Source organism: Acanthopagrus latus, chromosome 10 (genome assembly GCF_904848185.1).
Source record: "Acanthopagrus latus isolate v.2019 chromosome 10, fAcaLat1.1, whole genome shotgun sequence".
Lineage (NCBI taxonomy): Eukaryota > Metazoa > Chordata > Actinopteri > Spariformes > Sparidae > Acanthopagrus > Acanthopagrus latus.
In genome coordinates, this window is record NC_051048.1 from 8,173,132 (window position 1) to 8,186,893 (window position 13,762).

At 44.0% G+C, this 13,762-nt stretch overlaps 1 protein-coding gene across 3 annotated transcripts in view; it reads left to right on the forward strand.

Annotated features, from left to right (window-relative positions):
* chd3 (chromodomain helicase DNA binding protein 3) overlaps positions 1 to 13,762 on the forward strand; it is a 41,672-nt gene continuing 27,910 nt past the window's right edge. Inside the window, exons 1-18 of one of the 3 annotated variants that reach the window (XM_037111072.1) lie at positions 1 to 435; positions 3,204 to 3,331; positions 3,443 to 3,631; positions 3,762 to 3,889; positions 5,936 to 6,174; positions 6,390 to 6,523; positions 6,636 to 6,771; positions 6,927 to 7,102; positions 8,488 to 8,757; positions 9,050 to 9,253; positions 9,938 to 10,161; positions 10,633 to 10,764; positions 10,906 to 11,002; positions 11,339 to 11,530; positions 11,632 to 11,832; positions 12,265 to 12,402; positions 13,081 to 13,202; positions 13,349 to 13,522. In XM_037111072.1, coding sequence (XP_036966967.1) covers positions 270 to 435; positions 3,204 to 3,331; positions 3,443 to 3,631; positions 3,762 to 3,889; positions 5,936 to 6,174; positions 6,390 to 6,523; positions 6,636 to 6,771; positions 6,927 to 7,102; positions 8,488 to 8,757; positions 9,050 to 9,253; positions 9,938 to 10,161; positions 10,633 to 10,764; positions 10,906 to 11,002; positions 11,339 to 11,530; positions 11,632 to 11,832; positions 12,265 to 12,402; positions 13,081 to 13,202; positions 13,349 to 13,522 — 3,050 coding nt within the window. In that variant the 5' untranslated portion in view covers positions 1 to 269. The remainder of the gene's footprint in view (positions 436 to 3,203; positions 3,332 to 3,442; positions 3,632 to 3,761; positions 3,890 to 5,935; positions 6,175 to 6,389; positions 6,524 to 6,635; positions 6,772 to 6,926; positions 7,103 to 8,487; positions 8,758 to 9,049; positions 9,254 to 9,937; positions 10,162 to 10,632; positions 10,765 to 10,905; positions 11,003 to 11,338; positions 11,531 to 11,631; positions 11,833 to 12,264; positions 12,403 to 13,080; positions 13,203 to 13,348; positions 13,523 to 13,762) is intronic. The other 2 variants (XM_037111071.1, XM_037111073.1) reach the window with 2 other exon arrangements.

The window sequence follows — 13,762 nt, forward strand, 5'->3', positions numbered from 1 at the left end:
GAGATAGAGAAAGGAGGAGGGGGGTGCGTTCTGAAATAATATAGTCAGCCATTTTTTATGTAAGGGGATTTTTTTTTTTTTCTTATTGGGGGGGTTGTTAAAAAATAAATATAAGAGGGCGGCCATCTTTGTTGCTCTGCCTAGTGTAAAATATTTCAAAACGCCCCCCACTTTTTTCTGTGCCGATTTGAATATTAAATAAATATCACACATTCGCGCAAGATTACGCTTTTTTTGCGCACAAGGACGGATCCAATGACAGGAGTATAATGTCCTCGCCTCTCCGGTCCTGTGAGGAAGACGAGGGCATGGTGGTTAATTCCGAGGGAGGAGATTTTGATGAAGAAGACGACGACGACGGAGACCTAGACGAGAACGCAAGCGACATAAACTCGCCGGCGGCGCCTCGGGAAACTGCAACACCAGCCGCGCCAGGTACAGTAAAACAGGAGAGAGGAGAAGAAAAAAAAAGAAAAGAAAAAACTGGCGGACAAGTCGGGAGCGCGCCTTCCGAAATATAAAAAACACACTTACAAGCGGGTAAAATGTGGAGAAAGGGCACGTCGGAGCCCGCAGTTTGTGACCCCCGGATTGGAGCTTGTCCCGGTCCGGTTCGGTACAGTAGGAGAGAAGCGAGGACGAGTCGAGTACGCGCGTGCAGAATACAACTTAAAAGTCGTGGTTTTCCCCCAAAATTGTTTTTTAAAAAAAAAACAAAAAACAGACACGTTACACCACCTTAAACCCGCCATACATCCTTGTAGTTGTCGCACCTGGGTGCCATATTTGCAGCTACAACAGAACAAGCTTTAAAAAAAACAAAAAACAAACTCAGAATGCCGCCACCAACCACCCCCCCAATACAAAACAAGAACAAAAAAAAAATCCACAACCGGCATGTGTTTCTATGTTGTTGCGGGCTACATTTTCTCCCTGACTCCACTTCCTCCTCTTTCAAAGCGCCATCCCAACAAACTTTAACCCAACTTGCCACCGCTGCTTTTTTTTTTCTCTCCCCCCCTTCTCCGTCGCATCCTCGTTTTGCTCACTCCTCCACACACACAACAATAAAAAAAAAAAAAAAAGGAAGAGAAGGAGAAAAGTTGTTTGTCTCTTAAATCCCCCCCTCCCTGGTTTGACAGCTCCCAGACGTGACATGACAGGGGTTGGGGAGGGGGGGGAGATGAGCTCGGGGTAATGAGGTCGAGCCTGAAGGGTAAGACAGGCTGGCATAATAAACATGGAGTCCTCTCTTCTGGCCGGAGGCTACATATATTTGATACCCGTCTCGGGAGGAGATGGCGCGTGTTTATCTCGCTGTGTGTGGGCTCGTGTGAAAATCGAGGCGTGAGGCTGAAACTTGCCCCCACTGCCCCATTGTCTCCATGACAGGTCAAAATAGGACACTGCCGCCGCCGCTGCTGCTGCATGCTGCTCACTTACAGGCCAGGAAGGTGTGACTTGTTTTAGCTCCCCCCGATAGCTTAGCATAATTATCCGACTAATGTTCATTACGTGTTTTATGCTGACTGTCTTCTAATCCTCGGCGCAGGAAGAGTTGCTTCCCCTGCAGCAGCCAAATGTGCAGCATTGACCCTGTCAGGACATGACTGACTGCATATGCTATCTGACATTCTGGAAGTTTCTGTCACGGAGCTGCATGTATGTTTTTTTGTTTTGTTTTGTTTTTTTTGCAGTGAAAGTAAAAAAAAAAAAAAAAAAAGGGGGTGCACAAATAGTGGCTGGTTAACCACACTGCAACGGCACAAGTCAAAAATAGCGGTGCAGCAAGCCCTCAGTGTTGCAGTTTAGTCATACAAGGTTTATAATAACTGCGAGAATTCGGTTCTGGATGCAATGCAGATGTCAGGGGGACACTTTTAAAGTCACAGTGCGGATGTCATGTTGGGGGGGGGGGGGGGGAATACGAGCTAACTCGAGATAGAAAAGTGTCATTTTCTACATGGTAAACCAGTGCATTGTCTTTAGTCCTAATTAGCTCGACTCCGGACCCGCCGCCATGCCGTGCCAGACGGATAAATTAGTGTCGGGGCTTCCAGACGATGAACTTAACCCCCTCACGACCTCTGCTAGAGGTGGTCGTGGGTCCCGGTGTGGGAATTACACAGCGGAGGAGGGGAAAAAAAGAGAGAAAGAGAAGGAAGTCGTTCCAGTTCACTGCACCGTCCCGCTGGCGGCCTCTGAATCACCGAGCCCCGCGTGCGTGCTGCCGCCGCCCCCGGCGTGTCTTCGGCGGCTGCGCGCTGCACGGATACGCGGGAAGCAGCGAAGGGTTGTTTGGACGGGGTGGGAGTGAGGAAGAGGAGGAGGAGGTGGAGGAGGAATTGGTGGTGGGGGGCTGCTGCTGCTGTTGCTGCTGGTGCTAGTGCTGTCGGGAGCGCTCACCAACAAAAGGCAGACAGACAATAAAAACCGACAAAACACAGCCTATCAAGCAGACTGCTGGTCGCATGGCGGAGACCGCAGCCCGTGTTTCGGTCATGCTTTAATGCTTTGCTGCATTTTGTCCTTTTGAAGAACAGGCTGCTGCTGCTGCTGCTCCTCTTGTGTCTCTGAGTACTTCTCCTTTTTCTACTTCAAGCCAGGTCAGGTTGCAGGTTAAATTGCTTTCCCGGTGGTTGTGATATTGCACAGGAGCCGTGGGGAATAACTGGCCTGATATTTTCACATCATTTGCTGTCTGAAAGCGGAGGTACAGTCATGTATTTTAGATGGAGTGTGGCTGAGAGTCCTCTATGATATGACAGTGAGGGGGGAGGAGGTTTTACACCCGGATGTCTCTTTCCCTACATCAAAAGTTTTAAAAAAACACACTAACACCAGGTTTATATGTGATATGTGTATCGTGCCCTTCAGCCAAAAAACTAAACAAAACACCAGGGAAAGTTTGTTTATCAAGGTGCTCACACTAAACCAATTACCCGCATGCTATGTAACCACAAACACCAGCTGTCAAATCTACTTACAGCCCCCTGACAAACTGTATCTAACGTAGCATATGTTGCAATTCAGGCGAGGTCAGAGGTCGACCGAAGCCACCGTGGCCATAATGCAGCTTTTGTTGCGCGTAATTATGTTCGTCGGGGATTAGCCGGGCGTTGAGAAGATTATTGTTCATCTGATTCTGATAGCTGTCTTTCTTCCACGCTTCAATCTTTCGCTCTCCCTCCCACCCCTTCTAGAGGAGCCGCCAGAGATATCGGACAGAGAGGTCCCATCCAGGAAGAAAGGGCGGCCGAAGAAAAAGAAGGAGGCAAAGAAGAAAGAGAAGGAGGGGAAGCCTGCCAAAACAAAGAAACGGAAGAAGCTTGTAAGTTTGTTAATCTGATATGCTTTTGATTTTTCTCCCCTGACCACATCACACCATCTTTTGTTATGTATTTATTTATTTGATATCATCCTCTCTTGTCTTTTCCTCCAGGAAAGCGATGTAGACAGAGATTCGGACAGAGAGAGGGACTATGGCGAGAACTCGGACAGCATCGCCAGCGATTATGGCTCCGGAGAGAAGAAGAAAAAGAAGAAACATAAAGAAAGGAAAGAGAAGAAAACCAAGAAGAAGAAAAAAGAAGACGGGGATCGAGACAGCAGTCAGGAGGAAACGACAAAGGTAAAGCTCCTCAAGTCAAGTGTTGCCTTGTGCTGGTTGTGTGTTGTGACATAGTCTAAAAATAGCCTTATCTCCCAGTCCGTCCAGCCTTATTTGATCTGTTATCTCTCTGTTCTTATTATCTCCTCAGCAACCGATAGAGCAGAAGACCTCGGCCCAGCTGGCGAAGGAGTGGGGCCTGGAGGATGTTGATCATACCTTCACGGAGGAGGACTACAGGGAGCTCACGAACTATAAAGCCTTCAGCCAGTTCATGAGGTACTGAACTGCCTTGTTTGTACGTGGTGTTGTTGTGGACTGCTGGCAAACATCACGAAACATCTGTCGAAGCTAAAAAAAAAACAAAAAAAAACAATGTTAAGAGTTTCGTAATTTCCTAAGCAGAGACTTTTTGGGAGATAGAATCATGTCCCAGATTTTAATTTACACCCTGGTCCCTGTGATGGAGGAGAATCAAGTTTTCTGAAAAGGTTCCTCGTCCCTGAGGAAAGTTCAGATGGCTGCAAGCCGTGTTGGCTCAGCGATGGCGTTCTAGCCACAATTCTTCAAATTCTCATTTGTCAAAAGAGCTTGCTTTGCGTGTCAGCACAAGTTTTAAAGTAGTGCGATGTGGTGTTAATGAAGTCTGTGAGCTGCTCAGAGGAGACAGTTGTGGCTTGAAACCTTTCAAATAGATTGGAAGGAAGGAAGTCAAGAAAAGTTTTCCGGTGTTTTAGATGTTGAGTCTGTTATCACCATCTGAGCTATCGGTAATGTAAGATTGACGTGAATGCAGTCTCACAAGAAATGACTAGTTCTGAGGTTTGTGCTTCGTTATGTTCTGCCTATTGAAAGTATGTATTTCAGAATCTGAATCTGCCATATAAGCCAAGTGGGCTTGAAGTGTACATGCCTGCCAATACGACAGGCTGATGAGATGATGCTTTAAGTAAGAGCATGACATGAACGATAGACCAAGTAGCTGTCTTTTTTTTTTTTTCCCCCCGTGAATGTGTACATTTTTAAAAGCATTGTATGTCGGCATCTGCCAGTGAGCCATCACGATAAGAGCAGACACAATGATACGTGTTCATTCCACTAAAGGAGAGACTTTATTTTCTCTGCAATTGGAGGGGGGAAAAAACATCCGCATTCATCTCTCTTTTCTTGCTCTCGATAAACGTACAGTGAAAAACAACGACGATGAAGCTGACAAAGACAGGTATAATGAACACAGATCTATGAGGTGTATGGAAGAAGGTGAAAATATAGATAATATAGATTTTATATAAAATGCAACCATGAAGAACGACATACAAGTTCTGTATTAGAGCCTGGATAATAATAATAATGATATGTCGACTGATATATGTCTATGTCTTTTGCAGAACACAACATAGAAACGATGTTCAGGGGTAATCTCTAACTGTTACATTCCAAATGAGGTTTATTGTCATTTCGAACAATGACGTTTACTGTCTAATTAAAATATCCGGCCTCGTTAGAAGTGTTTGATAACCATATATAAAAGATCAGTGCAATTTTTATTTTTATTTTTTTTTGTATGTACTGGCCAGTCTTTTGATGTCTGATTTTTTCCTCCCTGATATTGGCATCAGCATCAGCCCAAAGAAATCCAGCACAGGTTGGGCTGCAGTCAAACTTTGTCTGTAAATCGTAAACAGGAATACAATAATGGAAGCAAGCAAAGAGTGCTGGGATAAATATTGAATTATTAATGTAAAAGGTTACTTGCTATAGAAGAAGTGGTTGGATATGTACAGTATATGCATGCATACATCGTGACTATATACAGCATACACAGCTTATTCTTATTTATAATTGATGGTGATGATATGTACATATTAAAACCAGACCAGCCTTCCTCTACCCTCCACAACACGGGTCCACAATGAGACTACAGGCGGCGTATTAACACAGAAACAACAGCACCTGTATTATTACCTGCCTGTGTCGTCCTCTGGCTGCTGTGACTTTATCATCGCAGATAGTTGTTCCTCTCAGGTAGCAGTGCTGTCAGTGTGTTAGTGGCAGCCTGAGCCTCGGCCCCTGTGGCTGACTCATACCTGCTCCGACTCTGATAACATGAAGTGTTACATTATGTCCACAGCATGAATATGTTGGGAAGTTATTTGGCTGTCAGACAGCACTAGACTCTTCTCAGCTGCATAATCCCTGTTGTTCAGATATGTCAGTATTTCTTGCAAATACTGCAGATTTTGTATACAAGCCATTCCTGAGATAGCCAGGTAAAATTTAACAGAAAAGACATTTTTTTTGTAATCCTAACCATCTCGTCCATAGGCCGATGATAGCCAAGAAGAACCCCAAGATCCCAATGTCAAAGATGATGACCATCCTGGGGGCCAAGTGGAGGGAATTCAGCTCCAACAACCCCTTCAAGGGCAATGCTGCTGCCGTCGCAGCAGCTGCTGCGGCTGCCGCGATCGCTGTCGCCGAGCAGGTCTCTGCAGCAACCGCCTCGCCGGAGCCACCGCTGCAGCCTCCGCCGATCAGGAAGGCCAAGACGAAAGAGGGCAAAGGTCAGTTGTCAGTACTCCTTTTCCTGCACCATTATGGCTTTAGTGATGGTCCTGCCTGTTTGTAATCCAGTAAAGCAAACATAAATAGACAACAAATGTCTTGTGAACAGCTGTTGTGTGCTTATCTTGTGGTTTCAATGCTGATATAACACGATAACCATACTCCTTCACTAATACACTAGCCATACACACTTTATTGGATCTTATCCATCCAGGCCCTGGCTATAAGAAGCGCAGTAAAAGTCCTCGAGTCCCAGACAAGAAAAAAGCCGCAGCAAAGGCTAAAAAGATGGCACCCATTCGGATCAAACTGTCCCCTATAGGTGCCAAGAGGAAGAAGAGCTGCTCAGTGAGTACAAAGCCTCAGCGTGCTCCCACTTTGTCTTAATTACATCTTCTTTCATCTGTTTTTATTATTGTTGTTTCACCTTCTTCCTTGACCCGTCCTTGTTCCCTGTCAGAGCGACGATATGGATGAGGATGAGTCCGAGCAAGAGGACTCGAGCGTCCACAGCTCCTCTGTTCGCTCCGACAGCTCCGGCCGTGTCAAGAAGAACAAGCGAGGGCGGCCGGCCAAGAAGAAGAAGAAAACTGCCAGTAAGCACCAACTTCCTGTCATATGTTCAGTATAATTTTATAGACAGGTCCTGTGTTCTATTACATTTTTGAAAATGCAGCCGACAGAGCTTGTACAGTTTTCCATCTGCTGTTTTCAGTCACGTTTTGGTGTGTTTGTTGTCTTGCCCCTCCAGTCCCAGGCGAAGAGGAAGGAGACGGCTACGAGACGGATCACCAGGACTACTGCGAGGTGTGTCAGCAGGGTGGAGAGATCATCCTGTGCGACACTTGTCCTCGAGCTTACCACCTCGTCTGTCTAGAACCCGAGCTGGACAAGGCCCCCGAGGGCAAGTGGAGCTGTCCACACTGCGTGAGTACCTCTCTGCTCCTGCTTTCTTTGTATGTTTCTGCTCAGCGTCCTCATTTATCTGCAAGCAACACATCTACTTGGCAAACCTGAGTGAAAAAAAAACAGTTAAAAGTGGTTTTGTTTTTACTTGCTTGGAGCACATGATGAATAGAGGCTTTGTAGCTGCGTCGAGAGTCTCAGTGGAGAGCTGGCAGACACAGTCCTGCCCAGACAAAGACAGATACCTGAAGTGGAGCTGAGGGTGTAGATCTATTCAGTAATGTCACAAATAAAACCCACTGCTCATTTTTTGGGTTACCATGACACTGTGAATGGCTTTTTCTCTTCAACAAAGGCACTGACAGTCTTTTAAGCCACTATGTGCAGAACTTTCTGCATTATCGCAGCTCTCAGTTTATTATGAAGATATATCTTTTTGTTGGAAAGCGATGCGACTACTGTGAGAATTGGTCTGGTCTTTGGGTTGTTCTACAGTATGTGTTGCTTTCAGGTGTTCAACTTCATCAGGTGCCCAGGAGATTATGTGCTGGCAAAAGGGTTGGAGACGTTTTATTCTGCAAGCAGGAGAAGTACTTATTATTCTCCAGAGTTTGAGCTTTATGACTTGAATTTGTCCCTTCACGATGTTGTTTTTCCCACACATACACCTTACTGATAAATATAAGTTGGTGCACAACTAAAGCTCACCACAAATATGCTTAACATTGCCCACTACTTGAATTATTTAGCACACATGGGTAGTGAATCGTTGACTATTTAAAATATGGACGGAGCTTCCGGGTCTTAACAGTGAAGGCAACATAAAATTGTCTTAAATGTATATTCTTTCTAATGGACAGAAGGGGGCAACTCCGCTGGTTTCAAGAAGAAGTCAGAATGTATTTAAGCTTATGAGAAAATGGTTAAAATAAAAATGATTTATTACCTGAGTAAATAGTCTCTGAGTGAGTTTTATGGTCTCATTTGTTAGCTACAAGTCTTCTTCAACACGGCACCGTGTTTGTTCTGTTATTTATGGTGCCATTTAGAGGAAAATAGATGATAAAGCGGGATATGCTTTAGGACATGGCTACCTTGTGATTGTCCATCAGGATAGAGGCGTAGTAATGCATATGCTCCCCAGCTCCTTTGGCTCGATCAAACATGGTTGCTTCTTGCTCCGAAAAACAAGATGGTGACTACTTCAATGCCAAACTCGTGGTGTAGACAGTAGTCCACGAACCCACAGGTGACAGGCAGGTTTATTGTACTCAAGTCTGGCCATCAGTCAGCTTAATTTTCACTTGAGGCTTCACTCAAAGTCAATAAGAAATCCCAGCCATTACCTGGACCCACCGTGACTGTTAATTCTGTCAGTTGTAATTTCGGTTTTGTTTTCTTTGCAGGAAAAAGAGGGAATCCAGTGGGAAGCCAAGGACGAGGACTTTGAGGATTTTGAGGAGGACAGCGAGGACAGGGTGATATCAGAGGTTGGGATCGGGGTTCCCACCGGGGCGGAGGAGGAGGATGACGACCACATGGAGTTCTGTCGGGTATGCAAAGATGGAGGCGAACTGTTGTGCTGCGACACCTGCACTTCCTCCTACCACATCCACTGTCTAAACCCACCGCTGCCAGAGATCCCCAACGGAGAGTGGCTGTGTCCACGATGCACAGTGAGAAGCTTCTGTTTTATTTAATTGCTGTTGCTATCTAATTTCAAAGTATCACTGTGTGTCCAAATAACAATAATTTTGCCTCACAGCGTCTTGCAATCCTTCCTTTAAAGGCTATATTTCATTTCATTAGAAGAAGCACAATGTGTCTGGCTCTTTGTCAGGCACAGAGGTATCAAACAGAGTCAGCTGTGGTGTGATTGAATAAATAGTTTCAGTCCTTTCCAAGTGTGTGCCTGCTGGATCAGTACAGACTTCTGAGGATTAACTAGTGAGTGTATTCCCCCGCTAGTGTCTGCCAATCAAAGGACGTGTCCAGAAGATCCTCCACTGGCGATGGGGTGAACCTCCAGCGCCCATCCCCGTTCCTCCAGCTCCTGATGCCGCACCGGACGCCCCCCTGCCTCCACCCATGAAGGGCAGAGCTGAGAGGGAGTTCTTTGTCAAGTTGACCGGACAATCCTACTGGCACTGTACCTGGATTACAGAGCTGCAGGTGAGACAGGAAAGATCAATGGAGGGATGGATATAAACTGATGTTCAAAGCGAGGAATATCAATAATCTTGAGGCATCTGAAAATCCTTCAAATGAAACAATTCAAAATGGAAAATAACTGTAGTTGAAGTACTCACAACTCGTGTTCACGTAAGGGTGTATTTTACTTTATTTAACTTTATTTTAATGGGTCACCATCCAAAAAATATCAGAAACTACTGATCCTGTGCTTCCTCAATTGCCAAAAAAATTATTAATCCTCCGTCTGTTCTTCTATTTTGGAAACTTGGAGTTTTTCAGTCTTTAAAGGTGCAATATTTAAGAACTGAAAGCAGCAAATCACCAGAGTAACCACTAGCCGCTGCTAAGTGTGGTGCTGTTAGTGTTGTTTACTTTCTGACTATCACCTCTTAAGGTACAAAGTTGGTACTTGGTTAGTTGGTTGGCTAGTTGGTTAGCATGTCAACTATTTCTTATCATTCTGTTAGTTTTGGTACATTTGTCTTCTATATTGCACCTTTAATTGTTATACAGTATGTCCTCAAAGAATACATACTGCAGAGAAAGACACTTGATATGAATAACAAGTGAGAATTGCTCCAAATCTTGGCAGATAATCACTTCTAGTCACTGCTTCTGACTGATCTGAAGAAAAATCATTATCTTCTACCTTCTTCCTTCCAGTTGGAGATCTTCCACTCAGTGATGTACAGAAACTACCAGAGGAAGACTGACATGGATGAACCTCCAAGCCTTGATTATGGTTCAGGTGCGGAGGATGAGAATGGAGTGGGAAAGAGCGAGAAGAGGAGGGCCAAGGACCCCCAGTACGCCATCCTGGAAGACAAGTACTACAGATATGGCATCAAGCCTGAGTGGATGATGATCCACCGCATCATCAACCACAGGTGAGGGAGTCTGTTTGTGTGTGGTCATGCAGTGTCTGGTCTTGTCAAATGCTATTTCCTTACTTATTCTCGGCTTCATTTCCTGAGTGTATTGTCATTGAATTGTGTAAACACACCGGTGTTCCTCTTAAAACTGTTTCCACATTCTTCAACATGGAAGCTTCATTTAAGCATCAAAGTGTTGAGCACAATTATGAGATTTTTGCTAGTATTTTTGGTGTTTATACCTTTAATATTTTCCAAAGTATTTAACATTTTGCGGGTGTATAAATGAAAGGATAGAATATTCCGAGTTAGAGTTGATGTCATCACACACAGAGTGGGGCAAAGGTGTTAAACTATTGTATAAAATGTTTTCTTTTTTCCACGATTTTCACTCTTCATTCCTATTTTTTTCATCAAAACATAGAAGAGTAGAAAAACAAGCAGCATATTGCCAGCACTCTCTGTACTGCATGTGTCTCCTGCCAGTGTGGATAAGAAGGGGACGTACCACTACCTGGTCAAATGGAGAGACCTGACCTATGATCAGTGTACCTGGGAGAGAGATGACCTGGATATCCCTGACTTTGCAATTTACAAGGGCAACTACTGGAGACACAGGTAGGACCTGTAGGAAACATATCACCTCCACTGACAAAACAAAAGACATGTTTGACTGGCACAAGCAACAGGTGCTCTTGTGTCTTACCCTGTTTGTTTACATGCTTGATATTGACTCAGTGATGCCTTGCTGTCCAACAGAGACTCAATAATGAAAGAGGACCCAGACAAACCCAGGAGGATGAGGAGCAAGAACCAGGAGGGTGAAGAGGAGTCTCCTGCCTCACCGGTCACTGATGTGAGTTAACTGTAGCTTCAGTTTCAATATCATTAAATCGGATTGATGCTTTCTTCATGTCTGTAGTTTATACCAGTTCTCACTGCGAGATGCATGTTTTCTCCTTGCTGACTTTTTGAGCTTTGTACATTGGTGCAATCATGTTTTAAAGGAGAACCCCATTTAAAAAAAGAACAGGAAATTATTATGTTTTAAATGTGCTTATGATTACACATACTAATCTTGCTAATGTTAAAACTTTTCACGCTGGAATAACTACAATTAGAAATTAGATTTACTGTCCCAATCGTTTTTTTCCAAATCTCTCCTTTGTCCTCTTGTCTTTTGTTCTCTTAGCCGACAATAAAATACGAGGAACAGCCAGACTTCGTCACAGCAACAGGTGGGACGCTGCACCTGTACCAGCTGGAGGGTCTGAACTGGCTTCGGTTTTCCTGGGCTCAGGGCACAGACACCATCCTGGCTGATGAGATGGGCCTCGGCAAGACCATCCAGACCATCGTCTTCCTTTACTCACTCTTCAAAGAGGTACTGGAGCCCCTCAGTCATATTATTGTCTTGTTTCACCTCCTTGTTAAAGCCAGTACTGACAGATTGTATGAATTATTCATCCCTCCCTTCCACCGTAGGGTCACACTAAGGGTCCGTTCCTGGTCAGCGCTCCACTCTCCACCATCATCAACTGGGAGAGGGAGTTTGAGATGTGGGCGCCCGACTTCTACGTGGTGACGTATACGGGAGATAAGGACAGTAGAGCCATCATCAGAGAGAACGAGTTCTCATTTGATGACACAGCTGTAAAAGGAGGGAAGAAGGCCTTCAAACTGAGGGTGAGGGGAAGACAGGGGAGGTGTGTGTGGACGGGAAAGGGAAAAAATATTTTGTGTTTTCTCGGGCTGTGGGGTAATTTAACACTTTATGTTCAGCGGACTTGTTATATCATCAAATTGTTTTGGCAAAATGTAGTTCAAGAATTACAGTTGATGGTTTTGATTAGATATCATGCCTAACAGTCCAAATAGATAAACCACATTGCCCAGCCAAAATGTTTTCATCACCACCTACAGAAGCCCTTCAGGGACATTTGACCATTCCTTGTAAATGCCTTTGCCAGATTAAATCCTTAAATCCATCAAAACCTTTAAAATCTCATACAAAACCTTTGTTTGCAGTTGAGAATTGTGTGTACACAAGCAAAACATTACATATTAACTATCATAATATAAAATCTCTGTATATAATATATAGTTTCCTTCCTGTAGAGAGAAGCTCCCATCAAATTCCACGTGCTGCTGACCTCCTACGAGTTGGTGACCATTGACCAGACGGCGCTCAAGTCCATCGACTGGGCCTGTCTGGTGGTGGACGAGGCTCACCGTCTGAAGAACAACCAGTCAAAGGTACTGAAGCTACTGTGTGTGTGAGTGGTGAAGCTGTGGTGAGTGACTCTGGAGAAATATAGGTGATTATTGTTGGGTCTCTGTCACTGGTTTTATAATACAGATGAATGAATTACCTATATGATGTAATTTTCAAGTACAATTAAGTTAGTAATGTGTTTCTGAGACATAAAGTTGAGTTAAAAGAATCTTATTATATGATTTTATATGTAACATTTTTGATAAAGAGCCCTTAAATTTGAAACGTGCTTGTCAGCAATCTCTGGTGGACAAACTATGTAATGGCAACACTATATATCAGAGGTTCCCAAAACGGTTCATATGTTGGACCACCATCATAGATTCACATTAGACCTTTTTTTTTTTTTTTTTTTCAGGTCAACAGTCAAAAATATTTTGCTATTTTATCAAGGATCCATCTAGGATTAAAATAAAGTACAATTATGGAAAACCGCTAACCCTATTTCTTTCCTTGTTGTTCCAACTCCCAAAAAATGTGATTAAAGCTAAAATATTATATTCTCCCTTTTAAAATGGACGCTACGTTGATAACAACAGCCACAATTAATCTCTGATGTTGTTCTGCTTTTATATCCAGTGAGAAAAAGAAGACTGTTGTTGTATGTAAAAGTAATTGCAGGTGTATTATACAGAGGTTAACTTTACTTGTGTTTGCAGTTTTTCAGGCGCCTGAATGACTATAAGATCGACCACAAGCTGTTGCTGACAGGAACTCCTCTGCAGAATAACCTAGAGGAGCTGTTTCACCTGCTCAACTTCCTCACACCCAACCGCTTCAAGTACGACCTCTCACACAAATACACAAGTAGAATAGAATAATGATGCATAAAGAGTGTTTGAACATGTCACTTAATGTCTAATTTGAGCCAAGAAGTCAGTATTACCTGTATCACCAGTCCGTCACTGAGTCCGTCTGTCTGTACAGTAACCTTGAGGGCTTCCTGGAAGAGTTTGCCGACATCTCCAAGGAGGACCAGATCAAGAAACTCCACGACCTGCTGGGGCCCCACATGCTGCGGAGGCTGAAGGCCGACGTCTTCAAGAACATGCCCGCCAAGACCGAGCTGATTGTCAGAGTGGAGCTGAGCCCTATGCAGAAGTATGACACACGGGAGGGGTTTAACATTTAATATTTATCCTGCAGCATCATTGTTGGCCTACATTTTCTGACACAAGACATAGTGAGGATACACAGTGAAACAGTGACAGTCAATGACGATATTTGAGTTTGTATTCGATTTTTATAGTCATTTTAATGTCGTCATCCTAAACATTTACAAAAAATAGATTTTTGAATCACCATCAGTACACACAATGTGAAAGAACGAGGATGTATTTA